The sequence below is a fragment of the Alligator mississippiensis genome, chromosome 9, assembly GCF_030867095.1.
Source record: "Alligator mississippiensis isolate rAllMis1 chromosome 9, rAllMis1, whole genome shotgun sequence".
Taxonomy (NCBI): domain Eukaryota; kingdom Metazoa; phylum Chordata; order Crocodylia; family Alligatoridae; genus Alligator; species Alligator mississippiensis.
The window spans coordinates 37,620,861-37,645,728 of NC_081832.1; the positions used below are offsets into that span (position 1 = coordinate 37,620,861).

General features: G+C 47.1%; 2 protein-coding genes across 10 annotated transcripts in view; one reads left to right on the forward strand and one right to left on the reverse strand.

Moving 5' to 3' along the window:
• The first annotated feature begins 305 nt into the window (after positions 1-305).
• LOC102568467 (CMP-N-acetylneuraminate-beta-galactosamide-alpha-2,3-sialyltransferase 2) lies at positions 306-24,739 on the forward strand. Of its 6 annotated transcripts, XR_009464369.1 has the most exons (10): positions 306-393; positions 2,798-3,473; positions 5,023-5,213; positions 5,908-6,087; positions 7,224-7,269; positions 8,876-8,995; positions 13,421-14,653; positions 14,804-14,949; positions 16,220-16,265; positions 24,180-24,739. XR_009464369.1 is itself a non-coding variant. In XM_059733323.1 (8 exons), exons 2-8 carry the CDS (start codon positions 3,189-3,191, stop codon positions 24,185-24,187), a joined length of 876 nt encoding a protein of 291 aa, XP_059589306.1. In that variant the 5' UTR covers positions 306-393; positions 2,798-3,188; the 3' UTR covers positions 24,188-24,739. The 6 variants fall into 6 exon arrangements, 4 of the variants coding, with proteins under 4 accessions (XP_059589306.1, XP_059589307.1, XP_006266821.3 ...); XR_009464368.1 differs by lacking the exons at positions 16,220-16,265; positions 24,180-24,739 and having other exon boundaries at positions 14,804-15,391; XM_059733323.1 differs by lacking the exons at positions 13,421-14,653; positions 14,804-14,949.
• ERGIC3 (ERGIC and golgi 3) overlaps positions 22,452-24,868 on the reverse strand; it is a 67,292-nt gene continuing 64,875 nt past the window's right edge. For all 4 annotated transcript variants that reach the window (XM_019485561.2, XM_006266755.4, XM_014598381.3 and 1 more), the window contains 2 exons: positions 23,826-23,881; positions 22,452-23,203 (listed from right to left, as the gene is read on the reverse strand). In XM_019485561.2, the coding sequence (XP_019341106.1) occupies positions 23,124-23,203; positions 23,826-23,881 (136 nt within the window). In that variant the 3' untranslated portion in view covers positions 22,452-23,123. The remainder of the gene's footprint in view (positions 23,204-23,825; positions 23,882-24,868) is intronic.

The following is a 24,868-nucleotide window of genomic DNA, read 5'->3' on the forward strand; positions in this document are numbered from 1 at the left end:
GAAGCTGCTCACTCAGAGGTTGCCCTGCCAACCACAGCCTCTTCCTGATCCCTGCCTGTGTCAGTGCCGGGGCCTATTTCCTGCTCCATTAACCTATGCTGAGCAGCAAGGGGAAGGAGGGTGTTGTCAAGTCAGTTCCATTTGCACACAGCACCTCAGGCAGCTTCCTTTCTGAGGTCAGTGCTGATGTGGTTGCTGCTGGGCTGTTGAGTTCCCCTTTGCTTTTGCTTAGCTGCTTCCTGTTCAGAGTATATACCATGACTGCAGCCAGAGCAGGAAGCAGCAGAGTGCAGGCAAGCGTGAGATGCACGCTGAGCCCCTGCAGGCTCCAAGGAGCTAGGAAGCTCAGCTGTCCACTCCTGTGTGCTCCAGTGTCAGGTGCTCTCCCTGCAGGTGAGTGTGCAGATGTAGTGCAGGCTCTGGATCTGTGCTCAGCTTTGAACCATCAGAGCAAAGCTATCAGCAAGGTGCCTGTCCTTGGGTTTGTGGGGGCTTCTGAGGCTGATCCTTCCCCTTGTGCACAGCACTGGTACTTCAGAGGGCCCAGGAGTGAAGGCAGGGAGTACTGCTGCTTGCTTGGGCTGAGAATCTGCTTTTCTCGATGATGAGCCTCCAAACATGTTGGCTCTTTGTCCCTTTAAACTTTCTACCTGTCATCAGGGCAACAGCCCTACACTGCTACTCTGCTGACACAGAGGAGGAGGATTGCTCTGCATGGGCAACTGGTGCCTCCTGATCCTGGGGTGGCACTGATCACTGACCAGGGGGTGTCCCCCCATAGTGGCCAATTGCTGCCACTGGCGAAAGTACCAGCAACAAACCTGGAAGTGCCGCCGACGCTTCTCTTGGCGCCCCCACATTCTCGGGCGGGGGGAGAGAGGGCAGCACTGGCTGTCGCCCCTCACTCCCCGGCTGGCGAGGGCCAATCTCAGGTGCCTCCCCTACGCGTCGCCTATGTTGCTCTGCATAGGAGCAAAGGTTGCTTGGGCTTCACATAAGCACATGGCCCATCCAGCTGTAGCTGGGGAAGCAGAGCCTTCATTGCCCCAGATTCTCTGATTGGGTTGAAGAGCTCACAGCAAGTTCTTTGTGCTCTAAAGTTTACCTAGAAACAAGCCCTCTCCCAACCCCAGGGCCATGTCCTAGGTATCAACATCTTTAGTTGCGTCTGTTGTCACTTTCTGACTACCTAGCTATGCCTTTTCAATGTACCTTAATATTGCTACAGCAGGCAAGAATGGCTTGAACACATCTCAGCTGGAGCTCCCTGTGTTTTGTCTTGTGTACCTTGTTCCCTTCATGGCCACCATAGTGATGGTGCTAGGCACATTAGAGCCCTGGTTTCACCATGATTTAGAGCACAGTTAGTTTGAGCCAGCGCTGCAGTGAGTCACTTTCTCACAACTGCCCTAGAAGTCTTGGGGTGGCAGCAGGCACAGGAGGGATGTTTTGCTGCATGGAGCTCAGTATGATCATTAGTAATTTTCCACAATGATAGAGACTTTAAAATCAGCCTCTCCATGAACAGGTGCCGCCCAGCACTGCTGCTTCTGGAGCGTGTGTAGCAAAGGCAACCCTTGAGTTTAATTTTGCAAAGAAAGAGCTTATGCTGGCTGCAAAGCTGTGTCACAACATGCACCCTAGCAACATGCTAGCTCTGATGTTTACTACTGGCTTCTCTCTCAGTTGCACCCTGACCTGAGATTAGCAAGTGTAACGTTTTCAGTGGTTGCTGCTTTCTGTCAGGTCCTTCAGATCCAAATCCTTCAGGCATCAAGAAGTAGATAATTTTAGCTGCAAAAGAAAAGAGGGAAAAAAAAGAACTGAAAGCCAGGAAACTCAGACTCTTACTCAGCTCACTGTGTCACACAGCAATGATCTATCCTGAGATACAAGCAAGAACTGATTCAGATGGTTTGTAAGTCTCTCACAGGGAGAGGGGGAGGATTGTCAGAAGCCTTCGCCTCTACCTCACTTGCCCACATCCTTAGAAGCTTGAAATGGATACAGGTACCTAACTTTTGCCTCCAAATTTTGAAAATCTGCAGCCTCAGTGCTGCAATATCTAGGCTAGTGTCAGTGAAAGTTACATCTGTCCTTGATGCGACTGCCTTGAAGCCCTTTCTCTTTCAGTCTTTTTTTTTGGACACTCAAAGCCTCTTCTTGATTCTGCCCACCTACTGATGTCTAGGGACCTACTTCATTTGTGATTTTTGCTGATTGCATGAGGCCAAGGGAGGTGGTGCTGTCCCCTTCCTTGGAGGTATTTAAAAGGAGATTGGACAAACTCCTGGCTGGGGTCATCTGACCCCAGCACTCATTCCTGCCCATGGCAGGGGGTCAGACTCGATGATCTAATAGGTCCCTTCTGACCCTACCATGAAACTATGATTTCACAGAAACCAGGAAATCTGGGATTGTCCATGACATCTGCAAAATCTGCAAAACCTAAAAAAAAAATGCTCACTTCCCAGTGGGAGCCAGTGGCCCACACTGCTGGGAGGTGAAGGTGCTGGCTGGCGGGGTGGCATGAAGGGCAGCAGACAAGATGGCGGCTGCTCCCTTGGCCCCTCCCCCATGGCTGAAGGGCAGGGTGGCACAAAGGGCAGCCAGCAATCAACATGGTGGCCACCCCCTCATCCATTTCCTTCCCCCCAGCCTCTCCACCAATCAGCACCAAGGGGCAGGCCCGCAGGGCCTCTCTACCAATCAGTGCCAAAGGCAGGGCTGTCGTGAAATGCCTGCAAAATCCGCACTGAGTGGGCTGCAAAAAACCCTTTGTCTTGTCATGACTTAGGTATGTCCCAATGTGATGCCAGACTCTCCTGAGAAGTGCTTCCTCCAGTAACATTTCCCCGAGTGCTGTTACATGGACTGGGCACTCTGCACATGCTGGGTGTCACCATTCTGGAAAGACAAAGCCAGGGAGAAGTGGCCCATCCTTGCAGCTTGTTGGTTGGTACCGATGTAAGGCTGCTGCTGACGTGGGATCCCTGATGAAAACCTGTGTTTGGGGGCTGATGGGCTGACCCCTTCCTCCCACTCTGTGTCTACAGCTACTGGAGGAAAAATCCCACTAATCATAGGAAATCCTCTCACAAACACGTTGGTATTGTAGGTGGTGCTTTTCCTTCATGTGTAGTGCTCCTCCTGTAAGAGTCCTATTGCAAGGACTGATGGCATGAAGAATGTTGCTCAGGAAGAAGCTGTGGGCAACAGCAGCTCTATGCCTGGTGTTTCTCCTATGGAAGACTTTCCAGGGCAGGTGTACAGGACACTTTGCCTCATTGTGTACTTTTGTGGAGTCATCGGGGCCTGTCTTCCTCTTCAAGGCCAAGCTTTGTAGCTGTGCCAGCTGTGTTGCAGATCTCAACAGTTCGGCCTGGTTTAATGAACACTATGATGCAGCTATCAATCCTGTGCTGACTGTGCAAACCCAAGAGATCTCCCCAGATGTTCTGCAGTGGTGGCTGGTGAGTAACAGAATTACATCAGTTCATTCAGGCACATCATACCATTGCTGCCTGGGCAGAGTCTGTCAGGCTCCCCCAAGGGGCAGGATGAAGGTCAAGCAGTGGAGGAGGACTGGTCAGGGCTCCAGAGTACATGTGGGAGCTCTAAGGACTTCCCCTTCTATTGATCCCTTGAGATCAAGGGCAACAGCTAGGGAGCCAACAGAGGTCATGAAGATATCCAATGTTCTGCTTCTGTAGAAGCACACAGGCATTCAGGGATCCTCTTTTCATTTGGGAGGGATTGCTCTGGGAAACAGAGGAAGAAACAGGGAAGAACAGGGATGTTGCCAACATGCCTGCCAGTACCTCTAGTTTGGCTTTCTCCTCAAGTTCTGCTGGCTCCATCTCTCCACTATGAGCAGCTAGCAGGGGGTATGTGGGAGCCTGCATAGAACAGGGGCCCCTGACCTAGTGAAAAAAGATCCTGATTTTTTTGTCAACAAAAAGGGGTGATGATCTTTGCCTGCACCACTGCAAAATGGAGTTTATATTGCATCCCCCCGTGGCAGAGTAAATCAGGGACTACAGTGTCCCCTCTGAGTGCAGCTGTGTTGAAACCTTGCCTCTGAACAGAGATCATTGCCCCTAGCCCAGGGATGGGCAAAATACAGCCTGCGGGTTGGGTCCAGCCCAGCCCAGCCCAGCAAAGGATTCCATCTGGCCCACAGCCAGGCTCGACTTCCTGGCAGCTCTCATGGCAGTGACTTGCTCTGCCCAGCTGCTACTGCCAGTCTGTCCCACACCCACCACTGGGGGTACTGGACGAAGCAGGTGGGTGGGGTCTCCATGGAGACCTGCCTGGAACCACCATGGGCAGGCTGTGCTTGGCCAGGCAGATGGGATGAGGCCACAGGGGAGCAATATCTGGGAAGGGGATGGATAGGTGGGGGCCGGGGCCACGGCTTGAATCATGGGACAGTGACAGTGCCAGGGCCCAGGGCAGAGCCATGATCTGCTCCCTGCATGTCCCTGCCCATAGAACCAGCGCCCGTTGCAGGGATGTGCAGGGAGTGGATTGTGGCTCTGCCCTGGCCCCTGGCCCTGTGCTGTCACCACTTTGTGATCCCAGCCCCAGCCTCAGCCCTGCCAGTCTGTCCCACTCCCAGACCCCGCTCCCTGTCTGCCTGCTGCTCCATCCCACCTATCTGGCTGAGTGCACACTACCCATGGGGGTCCCAGGCCGGTCTCCATGGAGACCCCACCTGCACACCTGCCTGCCGGCTCCATCCAACACCTCTTGCAGTGGGTCCAGGGTGGATGGGCCTGGAGCCAGATAGGACCATTTTCCCCCACCTGTAGTGCTGTTCCAGGTCACCCCACCATGGTCCCCAGCTTCTGCCTCTCTGGGCCTGGTCAGCATCATCTCCCCCCTCCCAGCCCACCAAAACTCCTTAAGTGGCACTCCAGCCTAAATATTCTCTACCCTTGCCCTAGCTCCTGTCTCTGTGCTATGGATTTGCTCTTATGTCTCTCTCCAGACACAGTGTCTTTTCTCTTGATTCTACAGAAGCTGCAGGGCTCCCAGAGCAGAACCCAGCTCCAGGGAATAATCAGGCACATGTTTGACATTCTCCCATCCCCAGTCACTGGTGTGATGGACACAGCCGGGTGCAGGACATGTGCGGTGGTGGGAAATTCTGGGAAGCTGAAGGGCTCCAGCCATGGTACAGAGATTGATTCGCACGACTGGGTTCTGAGGTGAGTGGAACAGAGCTGACTCAGGCAGGCATCTGGGACCTGAATCATCCACCTGCTTCACTTGCCTCTTCAGTAGGAGCCAGCCCCCAATGCTGGGCTGGCCTTACACACCTTGAGGAGCATGGTATCCTGATGTGGCCTAACTTAGCCATGTGCATCTCTGCCAGTAAGCCCAGGGATGAAATCCCCCAGCAGAGACACAGTTAAGCTTGGTCTCAGGACCTAGGACATGGGGTGTTTCCTAGCAGGCTCCTTTCTTAACCAGTAGTGATGGGGGCTAAAAGGAGAAGTTTAAACTGTTGCTGGGCCACCTGGTTACTTAATGGACCAGGGAGAAACTTTCAGGATGTACAGTGGGTATGTGAACAACTCACACATTTATTCTTGTACCCTCGACCTGTTCCCACCATCCCCTTCACCCTGGCCTATCTAATTTTGCTGAAGGGGGTGTGCCACAATGCTGGGGATTGACACTGCCATAAAATAATTGGCATTGGAGCAACCCCAGTGAGCCCCAGCCATAAAGATGATCACTTCAGCCTGATCTCCAGGCCCCCCAGTTGCTCCCTTGTTGTTAGGCTGTGCCCAGAGCCTGCTGACCTGAATGAGCCCTGCCTGATGACCCCAGGACCATGGTATGTTGCCTGCATTATGTGATTGCAATTTGGTCTCTGATTTCTCTGTTTTACTCCAGAATGAACAGAGCACAGACTGTGGGGTTTGAGAAGGACGTTGGTACAAGAACAACACACCACTTCATGTATCCAGAGAGTGCTATGAACCTTCAGCATGGGGTGCACCTGGTGCTGGTTCCTTTCAAGCTGCAAGACCTGAAATGGGTGACCAGTGCCTTTTCCACAGGGGAGCTCACATTGTATGTAACTGCTTGGCCTAGTGAGGGGCAAACAGCTTGATACAAGGGGGAGGGGGTGAGTCATTCAGGGAGTGCCTTGGGGAGATGACTGGGTATCCTTCCCTGGCTCCCCAGAAGCAAGACTTGGGGTCATGTATTTCCTGTAGGGGGTGCTGTTCTTTCTCTGAGGAACCTGGGATCCTCCCAGATAGGAAAATTTGAGGTAGCCCTCAAGTTTGGGAGTGGGACATTGCTACAGGCAGTGGCCCTCCTAGAAACAAAGAGAACAGTTCCTATGGGCATAACTCATCCTTGGAGGTGGGATATGGGATGTCCTCAAGCTGTAGCATGCAGGAATGGCTTTGAAGCCTCCCCAGTGTTGGGACAGTAGATAAAACAGTAGCTGCAGATGGGGGAGGGGAGGAAGAGGAGAGGTGGGGATGTGCCTCTGAGCAGGATGGAGAAGAGGGAAAAAGTCCCCAGAGCTTCTGGGGTGTGATCCAATCCAAAAGGGGAGTATAGCCATATCACTGCACCCCATCTGGATTAGCTCCTGCCTTTTCCAAGGAGATAAGGACTTTGGAATCCCACTGGAAGAATGGATACCCAATGCCAGGATAAAGCATGGAGTGCCTCTGGAACACTCCCTTCCCTATAGCAGGGTCATAGATGCAGTGTCTGTAGGGGGCACAGTCCAGACATTCTGTTCAACTCGCGTGACCAAGATCAAGAAAGTGGTAAAGGACAAAATTGTTTAAAACCAGAACCATTTAAAAAGGTGCAGGGCAATTTACACAGAGAAAGGGGAAGTGGTGAATATAAATTATAATATTCCTGGATCTAGTCAATGATCTTGCAACCAGATAAGATGCACAGATAGATTGCTGGGCTGGCCTACAGTTTTACAGAGGGCCTAACTGTAAGCCTAACTTCTGTTCCATATCTCACTCTAAGCAGATTGCTGGAGCACCAGCGGCAAAGCAGCTTTGGCCCTTGGGGATGGGGGACAGTCTGGTTGTGCTTCATCCTAGCAAGGAAGCTAGGAGACATTGTAGAAGCCAGGGACATAGAAAAGAGAAAACCAGGGAGACATTACTGAACTCATGATCATTTGAAGATGGACTTTGCTCTGAATGCTATTTCCATTTCTTTTACAGCACATACACAAAAGTCAAACAGTTTATTAAAGTTGACAGAAGCAAGGTAAGATGCGTAAGGGGCCCAGCCAGCAATTCACAGACAGCATGTTTACCTTATAGATTTCATAGACATTAGGGCTTGAAGGGACTTTGTAAGATCATCAGGTCTATCCCCCTGCCCAACGGGCAGGGTGTCAGCTGGGGTCAAAGGATCCCAGCAAGATAAGTATCCAAAGGTTTCTTGAATGAGTCCAGAGTAGGTGCTTGTACCACCACTGGGGGGAGTCTATTCCAGGCCTTGGGGGATTTAACAGTAAAGAAGTTTTTCCTTATGTCCAGCCTAAAACGGTCTTGCAGGAGTTTGTGACCGTTGGACTTTGTCATCCCCTGGAGTGCTTTGGTGAACAGGTGTTCTCCCAGATCCTGATGCACACCCCTTTATGTACTTATAGCCTGCCACCAAGTCACCCCTGAACCTGTGCTTCTCCAGGCTGAAGAGTCCCATAGCTCATAGCCTTCATAAGGGCTGTTCTGTCTGAGCATGTGCGTGGCTCTCCTCTGGACTCTCAAGTGTCTCTACGTCCTACTCCAGGTCCTGTGTCTGAGTAGGGGACAGGGGTAAAGGCTTCCTTTTTTCCCCCTTTTTTTGCCTTTTTTTGTTGCCTTTTTTGCCTTCCTTATTTTTCCTTTTTTTTGCAAACCTTCAGCACTCCTTCAAGTTGTTTGCTGAAAATTTGGAGGTTTTTCACACAGTAACTCCAGCTCTGAGGAGACTTTCTCTGAGAAAGTCCTAAAGGATACTCTAAAATGGCCATAGAAAAGTGCTAAAGCCTCCTTTGCCTGGAAGTTCCTCACCCCATGTCTATAAATTGGATCCTGGCTAATGGCAGCTTTGCAAAGTTTCTTCCAAACTGTATCTGCAGGATTGTTAAAGTTGTTTAACAGCAACGGGTCCATCAGAAGCACTAGAAGCTCAGTGAGTCAACCAGCAACCTGGTCAAGTCTGTCAGAGTTTGCGTGAATCTTGCTACTTCTCCATTTCTAAGCAGTCTGCAACCTTCTACAGAAGCAGTTTCTGGCTCTCCACACTGCCCTGGGCAGAACGTCCAGCTACTTTGGCAGTACTTGGGAACAGCCCAGGTACCAGAGTATGGCCAGAACCAATCAAACAGGAAGTGCCCAGGCCATGCTGGTTCTCATGGAGGCAGGAGAGGGGATTGGTGCAGCACCTTGAAAGTCAGTCAGGAATGGGGTTTTTTGTCTGGAAAGCATTCTTCTTCAGCTGGCAGAGCACCACTTGCCTTCAGAGAAATCTGAGATGCAGTCCTTAAACTTAGAGCTGACTAGTGCAACACATCTCTCTCTGACTCCACTTTCCAAGTATCCCCCATTGTCATTTCCAGGGTAATAAGCCTTTCTTAGTAGGCTTATGCTCAACCGTGCAGCATTCAAGGGGGAAAGTGCACCATTACCCACTGAGGACAACTGACTGTCACTTCTGAGGTGGGAAAGCTTATGAGTTGTGGCAGTAAGCAGGGGGTGGAGGGTGTCAATGTCACTCCTGCCATTTCCTAGCTCACTGGAGGAGCTTGTGATGGCTGTGGCCAGATTTTGCTGTGTAATAGGATGGAAGAATCTGAATTGGCCCTTCTCTGTTTCCCTCTTTCCAGGTGCTAATACTGAACCCTGCTTTTCTCAAATACATCCATGACAATTGGACACAACACCATGGGAAGTATCCATCCACTGGTCTGACAGCTTTGCTTTTCGCCTTGCACATTTGTGATCAGGTGTGTGTGATGGGAGGGGTAGCAGTGACAAAGCCGACTGTCTGTGACATATCATCTAGAGACAGGCCAAACTTGTGATCTAAGAAGGGCCAGGGAGCAGACACCAGGCTTAATGTCCATGACAGGGACTGGGAATCAGTGCAGCTCACACAGACCCAAATGTGCATATAGTACTCTCTCCCCATGCTGTCACCTGTGGTCCCAACAGCTGGCAGTGTGGCAGGGGGCTGTCTGGAGGCCAGTCACAACACTGGCTTGCCCACCTGTCTAGGGCAGTCCGCCCACCTGACTCTCCTGCCATGCCTTTGTTGGAATTAAATAGCTGTTCATAGGCAGGAGGCTGCCCATTTATTGCCCTGATGCCAAAGGTGTAATACACGACTCCAAACCACTCCTACACCATGTCCCATGCCTCGCAGATGGCATCCAGATCTACTATTACTTCCCCGACTCCTTAGCCAGGCCACACACAGCCTCTGGCCCAAACTTGGCTTCAGGCATCCTCAGACATACCTTGGCCACATGGCCCCCCAGTGGTGCCTTTACTCTGGCCAGCCTATGTGCAGTCTTTCAGGCCTGGCCCCCACATACCCTACTCTACGCAGCCCCCGGCTTTCACTCTACCCTCTTACTGGGGTTTCTGGACCTTCATCCTCTCGGGCCTCAGGTGTCTGTCAACATGCCTGGATCCTAATCTGTCCCCTCTGTGGGGTTACCTACCTGCTTGTGGCAGGGTGGGGCCTAAGGTTATACAGCACCCCATACTTGCCTTTTACTGGGGAAGCACAGGTGTGGCATTTTGTGGAGACCACCCTGCCACAAGCAGCCCCACCACATCATCCAACCCCAGCAGGGTGTAGTTTCAGGTAACTTACCCAGGACCAGGAACCTCCTCCATCCCCATAGTTCCTACCCCGACCTCCAGGTGTTCTGGGAGCTGTAGGCTGAGCAATGTTGCTCCTCTGGCTCCCTAGATGTAACTGCCAGCTCTGCTCTTAGGGCCTGGGCTTAGCCTAGCCCTCCTCCAATCCAGTGGACCCCTTTTGGTCATGTGACCAGCAGCTACTCAGAGCCTGCCTGAAACCTCTTAAAGTGGCAGGCACAACCTGTGTTCTGCCATGCAGAGCGAAATACACATTTCTAATCCTAGGGGATTAGAACTATTGAGAAGAGCAGTGTCATTTTTTCCCTACAACTCAAGATGGTGCTGCTATTCTAGTGAGAGCTGCCACTTCACTCTTATGCCCACTGCTATTGTAGTACTGGAGGAAGAAACATCATTGGCCATTAACTTGTACAGGAGAGGCTGGAATACAACATAGTGATTGTAGGGTAAATTTTATTTATTTAAATGTTTTTTGTCAGTGGAGGCCTTGGGGCTAATTTAATGTAAAAGTGTCATATTTACCCCACAAGTGGAGGGTTCTCTACCACACATGAAGGTTTCTACTTATGTCTCTTCACCCATGGCAGCAGATTGATAAGACAAAGCTTTCTTCAATGTTAATGCACTTTTACCAGCTGAAAAATATTTTATAAGGATCCCTGTGTATAGCTAGTCAGGTCATGCCTCTGCCTTCCCTCTTGCCCTGTTTTTTCTTCAGATTTATCCTCAAACCACAACTTAACCACTTGCTAATGCACAAAAGGGTTAACATACTCAAACAGTTTTGCCCCACTGCACCATGCAGCCAACATTCCCATCTTATGTCTCTAGTTCAAGAGCCCATCTAGCCAGAGCAGAACAGGATTTTCTACCCTGCAACTTTCCTGTCAGCAGAGCAAGTCACTTGATTTCTGGGCAGCAAGCATCCCCTTTACCAGCAACATTTGTGTGCATGTATGTGCAGGTCTCAGTGTTTGGATTTGGTGCAGACAGCAACGGGAAATGGCACCATTACTGGGAGGAGAACCGCTTCTCTGGGGCATTCCGCAGGACTGGAGTTCATGATGCTGACTTTGAGCTCAGCCTCATCAAGAAACTGGTTGCTGAAGGCCAAATCTCATTGTACAACTAGTGAAGGAACAACTCCAGTGCCTCTGTCCTGGCTGCCCTCTACAATTCCCACTGGCTAAGCAGCATTCCTTTCCCTATAGTGCTCATCAGTTCTAGTGCTGGAAAGATCTCTCTTCTGTGTAGATGGCTCACATTGCTGTTAATGATTGGTACAGGGATAAGAGTTGAGCCCTCAAAAACCCATGACAAATTTGCTTCCCAATGGATTGCACAGGAATAGCATTTTTGGGACTAGAAACTATTTAAATACATCATGTAGCACATGCAATTGTCAGGTTCCCTATACACGTAACAGAATAACATGCAGGCAGACAGGCTGGCAGCCCCATCCATAGTTAGTTGCCTGATGCTTCCCATTTTAAGGCCCTCTTTCAGGCCTTAAAATCTTCCACTGTTTGGTTGGAAACTTGCCTCATGCTATGTGTGCATGCACACGTGCATGCACGCACACACACACATACACACACACTCTCTCTCTCTTCAGCAAAATGCTTTGGCCATTTCTCAGAATGAAGTTTATGGCCAACATTAAAAGCCAGCCTTCTACCTGATTAATTGAGCATTGCTACTAATTTGGAGAAGGGCTTTATGGATTGCCTTAGAGCCAGGGATGTGCCATTTTTCACAACAACTAACCCAAGTTTCAATAGTTTATGAGACTTTGAAAAGCCCTAGTTTGCACACATTTAATAGTCCTGCTAAAGATTGGCTGTGAAATTCTGGGAAGCTTCCTGGTTACAGGGGCTAAGACATGCCCTATAACGCAGGGGCGGGCAAAATACAGCCTGCTTGCTGGATCTGGCCTACCAAGTGATTTCATTTGGCCTGCGGGTGGGCCCACACTGAGCCCTGCAGTGTGCTGCGCTCCCACCCTTGTGTGCAGGAAGGCCCTGGCCCTGGCTGTGGCCAGCACACACAGCTTCTGGGTGGGACTGCTGCTACTACTGCTGCATATGCCTGGGGAACTATCACGTCTCAGCCTCTTGTTGGTTCAGATCAAGTGTACTCCTGTGCTTGCCTGGCAGGGGGAAATACCATGGTCACCATGGTGGCTTTCTAGTTGCACCTGGGGAAGACCACTCTGATGGCATGGGATAGTACCTGCATAGGTAATGCATAATTAATCTTGACTTTATGACCACTTTATGGAAATGGGAGACTCCTCCCTAGCTTGCTCCTGAGGACTTATGGCTAAGGGCAAACTTGGGAGCATCTGATTCCCAAGCCTCCGGGTTTGGGCCTGCAAATAGGATGACCACCAAAGGATTTGGGAATATCTGAAGCCCCAGGTGGGGATAGAGGATGTTGGCCGGTAGTAGAGCCACTTATGGTTCTGGACTGACTCATGAATGTGGAATCTAATTTGGCTTGGTATACAGAAAATTTAAATTAAAAAACAAACAAACCCTGCTTGGCTCCCCCCCTCTTGTGGGTCCTTCACCTGACACTGCTGCAGCACTCTGGGCAACAAGTAGGGAAGCAAAGGCGGGTGTGGGGAAATCGCAGCTGGGCAGGAGTAAAGGGCCAGTGGAAGTGTGGAGCCCAAGGCATGGGGCCTGCACTTAGCAGGAGCGCAGAGCCTGGGTCAGTCCATTCCATCATGCAGATCTCCCTGTGGTTCACGTACAGCTCCTGGGACCCATACCACCAGAGGGAAGCCCTGTGTGGTGGAGCTGACAGCTTCCCCTTCTTCCTGCCACCACATGCAGCTCCCAGGACTCTGCTGGAAATGGCAGGGAGCCCTGTGCGATGGAACCTGGCTAGCTTGGTGTCATTCCCTGCTTCCCAGCAGAGTCCTGACAGCTGCACATGGCAGAAAGGAGTGGGGCCAGGCAGCCAGCTCTATCACATGGGGCTCTGCCCTGTGGCGCACGGCTCTGGCCAGGTCCCAGAAGCTGCATGTGAACTGCCTGGAGCCCTGCACGATAGAACTGGGTTGACCTGGTCCTGCTGCCACATGCAGGTCCTGGAACTGGCCAAATCCATATGCCACTGGGGAGCTCCACCAGCGTGGGCCATGAGTGCCCCAAGAGCCTGCCTCCTGCTGCTGCTGCTTGCAGCAGGGGCTGTGCACCATTGGGGGGGCACACCCCCACCCCACCATAACCACACCCACATCCCCCACACCCCAGCTATGCCCCTTCACCGCTCCCCACAAACCCCACACCCCCCACATCCCTCCACACAGCCACCCCCCACAAACCTCACACACCCACACCCTCCCCAACACCACCCCCACAAAATATACAAACATAAGATTTTATTTTCAGGTATTATGCAATCACCTCTATATATACTTTGCAAACACATGTAAATCAGGACAACATTTTTTTGGGAAAAAAAATTAAAACGTCATAGTAACTCTTTGATTTTTTTTATTATATTTTTTTTTTTTTTCTGGTTCCAAGATGACAACCCCTCTACCTCCCAAAAGGAATACTTCTGCGCAAGGAGAGGGACTTCTGGTGGCAAAGGTTAGGGTTTAGGGATGGGACTTCTGGTCCCAAGATGGCAACAAGGGGGTGAGGCACCTGTCAAGGTGGGGTTACCCTTGCGGCCCTCAACAACTCACCAAAACTCATTAAGTGGCCCTCTAGCTTAAATAATTGCCCCACCCCCCCATCCCCTGCTATAACTGCTACTTCCAGCTACTGGGGTTAGGTGGGGGAAGGAATGGGTGGGAAGGGCTCCTGTGGTATAGGGCATTGAAATTGGACAGTAGTATATAGGCTCACCGCCCTTCAATGTAAATGTGACAGGTGAGCTGGACTGGAAGTCCCGCCCCCTTAGCCCTGCCCCTTTTCCCCATGTATGGCACGTGACATCACCAGCCCCACCCCGACCCCAGTCACATGGTGTGTGACATCAGCAACTCCACCTCCAACCCCCAGTCATGTGATGTGTGACATCAGCAACTCTGCCCCAACCCCCCAGTCACATAGTGTGTGACATCAGCAACTCCACCCCCACCCCCAGTCACGTGGTGTGTGACACCAACACCACATGGTCCATGACATCCGAAGGACAGCCCATGCAGACCCCCAAAGCCCAACTGCTCATGCTGCAAGAACTACCCTAGATCACATGGTGCAGTTATGGTCTATCAGGTCCCAGACTGCTCCAGCCCCTGCTGGAGCACAGGCATGGCCTATGGGGTGGCAGGGTGGTGGTGTGACCCCTCTAACAACCCACCCCACCACCGCCAACCAATTGGCAGGGGTTTCAGAGGCCTCAGACCTCCCAAGAACAACGCTGAACCAATTGGAATGAGTAGAGGGGGTGGGATTTAGGTGGCAAACCCCACCAGGTCTATCTGCTTTCCCAAACGACCCCTCTGTTTATCTGAGACAGTGCTAAGGCAAGCAGGAGTGGATATGGATTCTTTCACAATGCCTGTAGGCCCACTCACTACAACTGCAAGACGGCCTTATAGAAAGCGTTACCATAGAAATAGTTTTGAGGAGGGGACCCAGCTTCTTGTCCAAAGGCTCTTTGAGACACCTGACCCTGTTCGGGAAGACCCAATGAACAGGCAAATGGAGGAGGCCCAGGCCCTCGAAGCAGACGTTGAGAATTTAGAAGATGGTATCTTTGTGCCAGAACCTGCACGCGAAGTAGAGGTCATCGCAGAGGAGAGACCGGTAAGAGACTTGGAGCATGGCTGTGGGGGCACTTGGGTTTTGAGGGTATTGGTTTGGGTTCATTTTATGGCACGTGCATGTTTGGAAGTAGCTAAGGACTGATTAAACAGCAGCTAGCTAACAAAGTCCTTTATTTGAACTCCTTTGCAGTTAGATGAAGCTTTTTTAATGACTCCAGAAAACCTACTCACCAGTACACAAGAAGGAAGTGTATGCTTCTGCAGAGAACAAAGACCGGATGATGCTGAAGAGTTCAGAAGACATTGAATCAACAGATCCAGTTACAGCTCATGAACGTAAAGTCTTCATGAAGTCTCTTGTTCGTGTTTCCTTTTATGGCATAATGAAATACTGCTTGAGGAAGAGACTTTTTGACCTATGCTGGGGGTGCACATTTGACCTAGGGGGTCAAGAAGCCCACGACTGTATTACTTGGTTAGATGAAGACATAAATCAAATAATTCAGGAACTTTGCCAGGAAATATGTCTTGATAGCATTTTCACTGCTGTTATAGCTGTTGGGTTTGCCTGCCAGGAACATTCTCAGAATTACTGAGAAACATTTAATTCAGGTTAGACAGCTTCTAAACACTGTGTATTCTGCAGAAGATCCTAATGCTGCCCTTCAAGATTTGATCACTGAGGAAGATAAAACACTCATACCTCATATTGAATGCTTAATTGGTACTAGAGATTATAAAACCTTGCTTAGGAGAAGGGCTTAGCAAAAACAGTTTAAAATGGGGGGGGGGAGGAGGGGCTTATATCTTTTGCTGATCTTGGTGGGGGGCTGGGGGGATGTGAGGTTGTAAAGCACATCAACAGTTTTCTACATCTAATGTAGATTAGCATTTGCTTTAGTGTCTTGGATCTCTAATCACATACATATAGGGTTTTTTGTAAAGATAAAACCAATGAGACTTAATGGTCACTAGAAATGATAAAAAACCCTTCTTAGGAGAAGGAGTAACAAAATAAATTAGTAAATATTGTAAAAACTTTTTATGGAAATAAAGACTGAATTAAAAAATATATATTCTCACAGCTTGTGTATGGTATGGGGGTGGTGGGGATGTGTGTTATAAAGATAAACCAGACCACAAAAAAAAAAAAAAAAAAAAAAAAAAATGACCATTGTGTTCAGAGCTCTTCCTGTTTTAAGACTAAAGGAGTTATCTTTTACCAAAAGGCCTGCTGTAAAGATAAGGCCGACAAGGCATAATGGTCACAGGAAATGATAAAAAACACTTCTTAGAAGAAGGTTTAACAAAATAAATCAGTAAATATAAAAGTTTTTGATGGAAATAAAGACTGAATTTAAAAATATATACTCTCACAGATTGTGTATGGTATAGGGGTGGCAGGTGTGTATCATAAAGATAAACCAGAGCAGAAAAAAAAAAAGCTGACCGGTGTGTCCAGATCTCCACGTTTTAAGACTAAAGGGGTGGAGTTGTCTTTTAGTGGTGACTATTTTAAAACAGTTATATTTTACTTTATACATACACTATTTTCCTTTATTATTTAATTTTTACTAATTATTGTATCATTTCATTTATATTACAGAGAGCTTATCAAGTGGGGAAGCCCCATGCAATTTTACCACAGCAAGGTAAAAATTATTTTAAAACGGTGGGTTATTTGTGGCTGTGTTAGTATAATCACACTAAGTTATAACAACTGTTTGTAATCGTTTGTTTTCAAACAGAACCTTTTCTTCTAAAATAGAAAAGCAGAACAAGCACATACAGTCATGTGTTTCTTGTGGGAGGAGAAGCTGTGTGTAGGGGTTAAGCAAATTTTAAATTTGTAGTGTGTAAGGAAAGTGAATTCTCAATGCTGGGATGTAAATTTTATATTTCCTAAGTGATCACATGCACCACTCCTGAAGAAGAGTGGGGGCTGGGGCAGAGACCTCTAAAAGCACAAGCAAAAATCCCCAGAAATGCTCAGCCTGCAGATCATAACACCCAAGGATCAGAAGACCACCAGGACAGAACAGAAGGGTACGAGTCCTCAGAGGAAAACAAGCCACCTACCTCTGAGAAACTCATATGTAAAAAGACGATTCACACCCCCAAAACAGGTGATCTGGGCCCTATGAATAAGAAACCCAGGACTGATTGCTCACACAATTTAGAGAAAGAGGAGACTCTCTCTCCTTTTTTGAAAGATCATGATTATTGTGAAAAAAGAGGGGGATTTGGGGTGGTGCTGGCAGGCATATACATCTCAGAAAGGGTGTGCAGAGCACTTTGAAAGATCATGATTACTACCAGAGCAAAAGAGTAAATTTTACTCAGAGAGGAGGTAGTCTGTGTAATTCAGACAGCAGTCGTGGCCTGTATCATAAGAGGGGGAGTCATGGTAAACGTGGGGGTAAGAATGGGTGGCGAACCAGCAAGTGGCTCGTGGGGCAAAAAGTAAGGCCCTGGTTAAAGAGGAGCATGGGAAAGGCTAAACACCAGTTGAAAAAAAAAGAGATCCCCTAGGATCCCCCAAACACTTCTCCTCCTTTCAGTGCTGACCCTTCACCAGAACCCCTGGAGCCAGAGAGGGGAGATGGTGACTATAATTTAGGAAGCCCTTTAGATGGCCCCTCAAATGTTCCCAGACCACCCAGGCCTCCCCCACCACCAAGACCTGAAGGGTTGGAGAATTGGGATAACGAATCTGGTGTAGAAGACAGTTTAGAGGACCCCTCAAGCACCCCCTGATCTCCTGAGTCAGCAGAGGATGTTTTACCGGACGTACATATGGTGCGGGTGTGAAGACAAGAGAGGTCTGTAGCCAGGTTTGGAGGCATGAGGTACACTGAGGATTTCCGTTTTGTGAATCTGGAGTGTGTCATTACACATGTCATATGAAGCCATAAGCAGAGGGGTAGAAGAAATTGTAGCATCACTCCACCAGCGGTTCATGGGCAATGACTATGCCCAGTTACGTATTCAGGCACATAGCATGGCAAACTGTTTATACTCTCGAACTATTAATTTAAACAAGATGACCCCAGAGCTGTTTTTAGAGTGGGTCAGTAATCTGTTACAAAGCCAGACAAAAATATTGTTCGATTTGACATTTTGGCTGGTTGTGGTCTTTGTGAAAGGCCGGGGAGGTGGAAGCCGTAGATTTATAAGCTCTATCCCCTATTCCCAGATCATTACCAAAAAGAGGAAGTATTTAATTGACTTGAATACCTATGATACTAACTGTGCTTTGCAGGCAGTCTATTGGCTATTACCAAACGTAGAGGGGCCAGAGATGTTGAACTGCTAGATGGTGCCAAAGAACTGCATAGGAAATTAGGCATATCTATATATCAAAAGTTTATGCTCCATCAAGTACTTCTGTTTGAAGATCTTGAACAGGTTAACATTCACATAGTGATGCATAAGGAAAAAATTGGGTGGAGTTTATTTAAAACACAAAACGCACCCAGATACCCTGGACACCTGTTTTCTTCTGCTGCATGGTGAACATTATTATGGTATTTTGGGTGTGAAAAAGGTGTTTGGCATGCAAAATTATTGCAATCTTTGTCAGACATTGTACAGTTATAGCCATGCGTACAGGTTCCGATGTCGTCTTTGCCTGAGCCCGAACTGCGCTGAAAACGTGGGCAGAACATAGAGGTGCCCTAATTGTAAGCTGTTCTGTCATTCCAAAGAGTGCTTAGAAAGGCACATGGCCCTGGCCTCTGAAAATCAGATTGAGTGTCTGACTAAAACTCTGTGCGATGAGTGTAAACCTTACGTGGACAAAAAGCACGAGTGCAAAGGGCAGCAGTATTATGGGAAAATCATGCATGTAAACAAGCACTGGTGCTTTATGTGTCAGATTAAAGAGCCTGAAGAAGGTGAGGGGTACATTTTTAATTATTTTGAATGTGCGCAGGACACAGGGATGCATGTGCCCAACTACATTTTTGCAATGGAGCTAAAGATGGGAAAAAAAACCTCAGAAAGCCGCAGGCAAAACCCCCAAAAAGGCTTGTAAAGCTAAGCCCAAAAAGCCAGAAAGCATTTGGGAGTTTAAGGGTAAAGAGTGTCTGTCTGATTTTATTAAGGTCTTTATGGATAAAAAGTTCAAGGACTACATCTTCATAGCTCACAATGCCAAAGGCTATGATGGTTACTTCATTGTCAGCCAGTTATTGAAGGAAAAAAATGGAGGTGAAACTAATCACTCAGGGTGGTAAACTCATGTGCATTGATGTGACCAGGCTAGGCATCCGTTTCATAAATTCTTTAAACTTTTTGCCAGTGAAACTTAGCAGGCTTCCACAGGCGATGGGGTTTGAAGGATGCAAAGGTTATTTCCCATATTTTTTTAACACGGCAAAAAACAAAATTATGTGGGGCCTCTCCCAAAGATGGAGTACTACAGCATTGAAAATATGATGTCCGGTGAGAAAGAAGAGTTTTTAGAATGGTATCAGAATAACTGCAATAAGACCTTTGACATGCAAAAGGAGCTGGCCTATTATTGCCAGCAAGACGTAAAAATTTTTAGAGAGGCCTGCTGCCTCTACAGGGATGAGATTATGAAAATGACACGGCAGATAGACGGAGTGAAAGTAGATGGTGAACTCCAAAATGTAGTACGCTGCATAGATCCTTTCCGATTCATCATGCTGGCCTCCATCTGCATGGCCATGTACAGGTTTATGTTTGTGGAACCGCAGACCATAGTGCTTCTCCCCCCGGACAACTATCACAGACAGAAAAAGAGGTTTTCAATCCCATCTATTCAGTGGCAAATGTACATTTTGGAGAAAGAAAATATTCAAATTCGACATGCCTTACAGGGTGGGGAATTTCAGGTAGGCCCCTATTTTTTAGATGGCTATGCCAACATTGATGGGGAACCTACAGCATTTGAATTTAATGGATGTTTTTTCCATGGTTGTGCCACTTGCTACAATGAGAAAGACCAGAACACGTTGATGGAGACAACCTTCGGGTTTCTGAATTATCAGGCATTGCAAAAGACCGATTATGTCGAGAGAAGAGTTTACTGTTAGGACCATTTGGGAGCACGAGTGAAGGGCTCTGTTAGAAAAGGATGGGGAGCGGGCAGATTTTTTAAACAGAACCCTGCTGCCTTCTCCACTGGTGCCTAGGGATGCTCTTTTTGGGGGGAGTACTAATGCCATATGTCTATATTACCAAACTAAACCCAGTGAACAAATACACTATTACGATTTTACCAGTCTTTACCCCTTTATAAACAAAATGAAGTAACAGCCAACTGGACACCCTGAAATCATTTCTGACAATTTCCAAACCCCGTCGAGCTATTTTGGAATAGCCAGGGTGAAACTGTACCCACCGCTAAATCTTTTTTTTTTCCTGTGCTACCCACCAGGGTGAATGGGAAACTTATGTTCACGTTGTGCTGCCTCTGCGCGGAAACAAGACAGCAAAAGTGCGACCACACTGACGAAACGAGGGCCCTCCTAGGCACAGCAGCTCAACTCTATGAAGTCTGGCATTTTGCCGAGAAGTCTAGCACCCTTTTTTCACAGTACATAAAAATGCACCTCCGACAGAAGCAGGAAGCCTTGGGCTACCCTGCCTGGTGTACCAACCAAGAAAAACAAGAGAGATATGTGGCCAATTTCTTGCAAAAAGGTGTGACCTAACGCCCAGAGCATATCAAACCCAACCCTGCAAAGCACCAAATAGCAAAATTGTTTCTAAATTCTTTGTGGGGTGAATTCGGTTAGAGAACAAACTTGCCCAACACCAGTGTAGTTACAGACCCCAAAGAACTCTTTGACTACCTTTTCTCTTGCCTATGAAATTTTATCTTGCAACTTTATTGATGATGAGGCAGCCTGCGTATCTTGGAAACATGCCAAAGACTGTTACACTGTCTCTGGTAACACAAACATCTTTATAGCTTGTTTCACCACCGCTTATGCATGCTCAGAGTTGTACAAGCTGTTAGACAGCTTGCAAAAACGTTGTCTGTACCACAACACCGATTCTGGGATATTTGTGAGCTGCAAGGCAGATTGGAACCCCCCGCTAGGCGATTATTTAGGCAAGCTCACCAGCAAAATCCCACCAGATTAATACATCACAGAGTTTGTGTCGGCTGGTCCGAAAACCTATGGGTACAAGTTGTCCAGGGGAAAGGTTTGCTTGAAGGTGAAAGGGATTACCCTGAATGTGGCCAACAGTGAAAAAGTCAACTTTGAAACCTTGAGAGATCTTGTTCTAGATTATGGGGCAAACTCCGCTGGGGACACCCCTAAAACAACTGTGATACAACAGCGCTCTATCGTCAGGAACAAAAGCAAGTGGATGATAGAAACCAAAACCTGGAGAAAAATGCAGAAAGTCATTTATGACAAAAGGGTCCTCACAGAAAACTTTTAACAGCCTCCCCTATGGTTTTTAAAGATGGATATGCATTGGAAGCACCCCTTTTCTGTGATTTTGGCAGGCCCTAGCAACTGTGGTATAAATTACTTTATAAAAAACCTTCTGGATCACACTGATCGAATGTTGTGTGTTATGCCTGAGAATATCATGTGGTGCTATAGCTGTTGTTAGCTTTTGTATAAAGAACTGCTTTGTAAGTATCCTTTTACCAAGTTTGTGGAGGGTCTACTGGACAGTCTCAACGACTGTTTGTTTCCTCCTAATAAAATAAATATGGTTGTGGTAGATGATTTGATGGACTCTGCCTGTGACAGTGGCGAAATTCAGAAAGCCTTTACCGAGTACATGCACCATCGGAATCTTAGCATTATGTATATAGTTCAAAATGCCTCCCCCTATTCCAAAGTGGTTGAGTAGACACAGAAGGAGCACTGTGATTGCAGGAGAGGTCCAGAGTAGTATATAGGCTGGGAGGTGGGATTGTTGGGGAGGCAATGTTGCTGGGGTTCTCCCTAGTCGTGGTGTTACTGCTGTTTTCTCTGTGAAATTGGCACTATGCACAATATCTCCAGAAAGTTTTGGCCTATTGTGAAAGTCCTGGCAGGAACTCTGTGGTTACTGGTAAGTAATGCACTATTCATGCTTTCCCTGAAACCAGGTTATCTAGATAGTTGTATTCATGGTTGCCCATGACACTGTGAAGTGACACTGTAGGCCACTTATGAACTACCTAACACCGGAAGGGATGTGGAGGAAACACCAGTACTATCAATATGCTGGAGGAGTGCTGAAACTTATCAAGTGGGTGCTTGGCCATTTATGCTCAGTGTCTCCTGGCAACTGGGTCTTGGGATGTGGACTGGCTTAACAGGGACAGCTGTGGGCAGGGAAGATACTTGTCAGCAGTGGTGGGAGGACAGCTGGCATGCACAGGGGGGCAGGAGGGGAGGACTGAGCAGGAATGTGGCAGGGCTGTGAAGATGAGATGATAAGAGTCATGATATTGATGAGGTGGCCCAGCATGAGGCTGAGGTGAAGGTAAGGCAGAATGGGCTGGGGATCTGAACAGGGGTAAGGACTCCCCTGACTTATCTCAGCTCTCCTGGGTCTGCTTTTTGTTGGGGCCAGGACAGGAACTGGAGGTGTTTTGCACTCCTCCCTGTCAGTGCCCTGACAACTGACTCTAGAGTAAGTGACAAAGTGGAGCTTCATGGAATCACCATCACCCAGATCCCATATAACTCTTTGTATTACAGCCCATATAACTCTTTGTATTAAGCACAAGTTGCTATTCAAAAACCAAAGACCAAACTAGCATCATAGACAGCTGTCTGCTCATGTGCAAACAATGTATCAAAACCACTTAATTTTAATAAATTAATTAAGAACTACACTACATGCTGAACTAAAACCCACAGATAACATATTTTATTGTAAACAGCAAAAATATGGGAAGTGAAAAATGGCCCAATTTAAAAAAAACAGCTAAGGTTGTTTTTTTGACAGTACAGATCAACGTATTTACATTCAAACAGCAGTTTGAGTCTCCCCTGCTCTGGAGATTCGCAATGCCTCAAGATTTTGTAACCATTTTGTGTACTAGGTCTTACCTAATTACCCCAGAAATTCTGTACATTTTGACAGAGGTCTGATATATTGTGTGAACATATTTGGAAATATTAGTGGACGCTGCCAAGAAGTTGATGTGACAGCAACTTTAACTCATCTTGTGTTTTATGATAATATGTTATTTCTGGAAACACACAAGATGCAATGCTTCCTGCAGCAGTTTCAGGAAGCAATTTAACAGACTTGGTGGACAATGACTGATGTGCAAGGGTGCATATGGTTGGGTCTGCATAGTTAGATGGGTAATGGATCCTTATAGCAGCTAGGTTTGAGCTGTCTCTTCCACAAATTAATGCCAAACAAAGAATAAGGAGAGTGATAGAGGAATGCTTAGAACCATTTGATAATCTCAGACATCATCTTTTTGTACATTGTGGGGAATCACATATGTCTTGAAGGATTTGCTTAGCTCCTCTGCAAGTTTTTGATAGGATGCAGTAGCTATTTATCTATGTTGTCTTCCCAAGTTCAATTTTCTTCTGTATGGCACGAGAAGAGTGATAGATCAAGGAGTCAATTAGTCCTGCCACTGAAAAAAGAAAAGAGAATGATCAATCCAGACATTCCACAAAAAAAAGGAAGAAAGTAAATCCCTACATGGGACAAACAGGTTTTACTTTCATGCAGGGACAGATCTATGGGTCAGAAAAAGCAATGTCTTTTTTCCTACAAAGCAAAGATCCTGCTTCCTGGGAGAGTGGAGGCCATGACCTCACTGAGAGAGACAAGATCCAGAATGCAGACATAACCCATCTGTCAAAAGGAGATGCTCCTGGGTCACTTATTTATAGACAAATATGACTCAAATATAAAAAACCAGAGATTTCGTACTCTTTCTTGAACTTCATTATTTTTGTAATTAAATTAAATTGTGTAAAGTTGACTTTTTTAAAACCGCCCTCTATACTGAAATTAGACTACTATATTTACATTTTTAATGTGAACTGGATCTTTGTAACAGAGAAGCATTTATTTTGATGATTATTCTATAGCTCCAAATGGTGTGCTGGGCTAGGTACCCTGCAGAGGACAGAGAAAGTCCAAAAAACCTAGGCCAAGAAAGAAGCTTACTTTTCACGGTTGAGACTGAGTGGAAGGATAGTGATATGCTTCTATTATTGGGAAAAAAAGAAAATAAAAAGGGTTGATACCTGTAAATACTCCTCCAATAATGGCACAGACTCCAGTAAGAAAATGGGTAAAGGACCTAGAGAGAAGACAATATAAATAATAACCATGAGCTCAGATACTTCATCAGTTAACAGACAGTTTAAAGAAAACAAGGAGGAATCTGAAAGTGAAGAAAAATAAAAGCTCACTATTTATTCCAGTCTGGTATTGGTCAAAATCTTTCACTGACACATGAGCTGAGTAATTTGATACTCTGCAAATACCTAGCACTACTTGTGAGATGATGCACTTGCTTTTAAAAACAAGAGAGCTTCAAATTCTTCACCATAATGCCTGTCTGCATTAACAAAAAATACAAAATACTCTTTTGATAGGTTGTTAAAGTGAAGAATTTCATTACAACTCCTTGTGCTCCTGTAAAAGACCTTAAAATCTGAGGAAGCTGGAATCTTCCCTTGGTTCCTTTGCACTTCAAAGCCTGTGAATAATTGAGGATCCTGAAATGGGAATGGAAGATGCACTGTTAGATCCACACTGATTATACCAGGAAGAACGGCAGGAACAGTAAGCATATGCCAGTGTGGACCCCACTTACGGGAATGACAGACAGTATTTGCCCTGGACTGAGGTAGCATAGAGTTTCAGCTGTATCAGAATTAGGGATAAAAATGTGACAGCCCATTTGGCTTTCATGCAACATGGATAATGTTTAACACAATCTGAGGGCTGTCCCATGTACCCTTGTAAACCTTACAGAACAGCAAATTGCAAGTTGTCTTATTAAAAACCCCCAAATCCATGTTTTTCTGCAATTAAAATGAAATGCCACTAAATATATAGGTATCAGTTGAACCTGATGTTTTATTGATATATTTGCAATTTTAAATCAATTTGGAAGCCTACCAGTGCCTTGATCACTATAATAAAATGAATTCTAAATACCTATAAATGTTGGTGTTTGATTTTGGGTTATCACGGAAAATTAGAGCTCCCCCTGCTCCCTTCGCTCACCAGGACATGGGTCCAGCTGCAGCAATCCCCCACATTTTGTGGCACTAAGCAG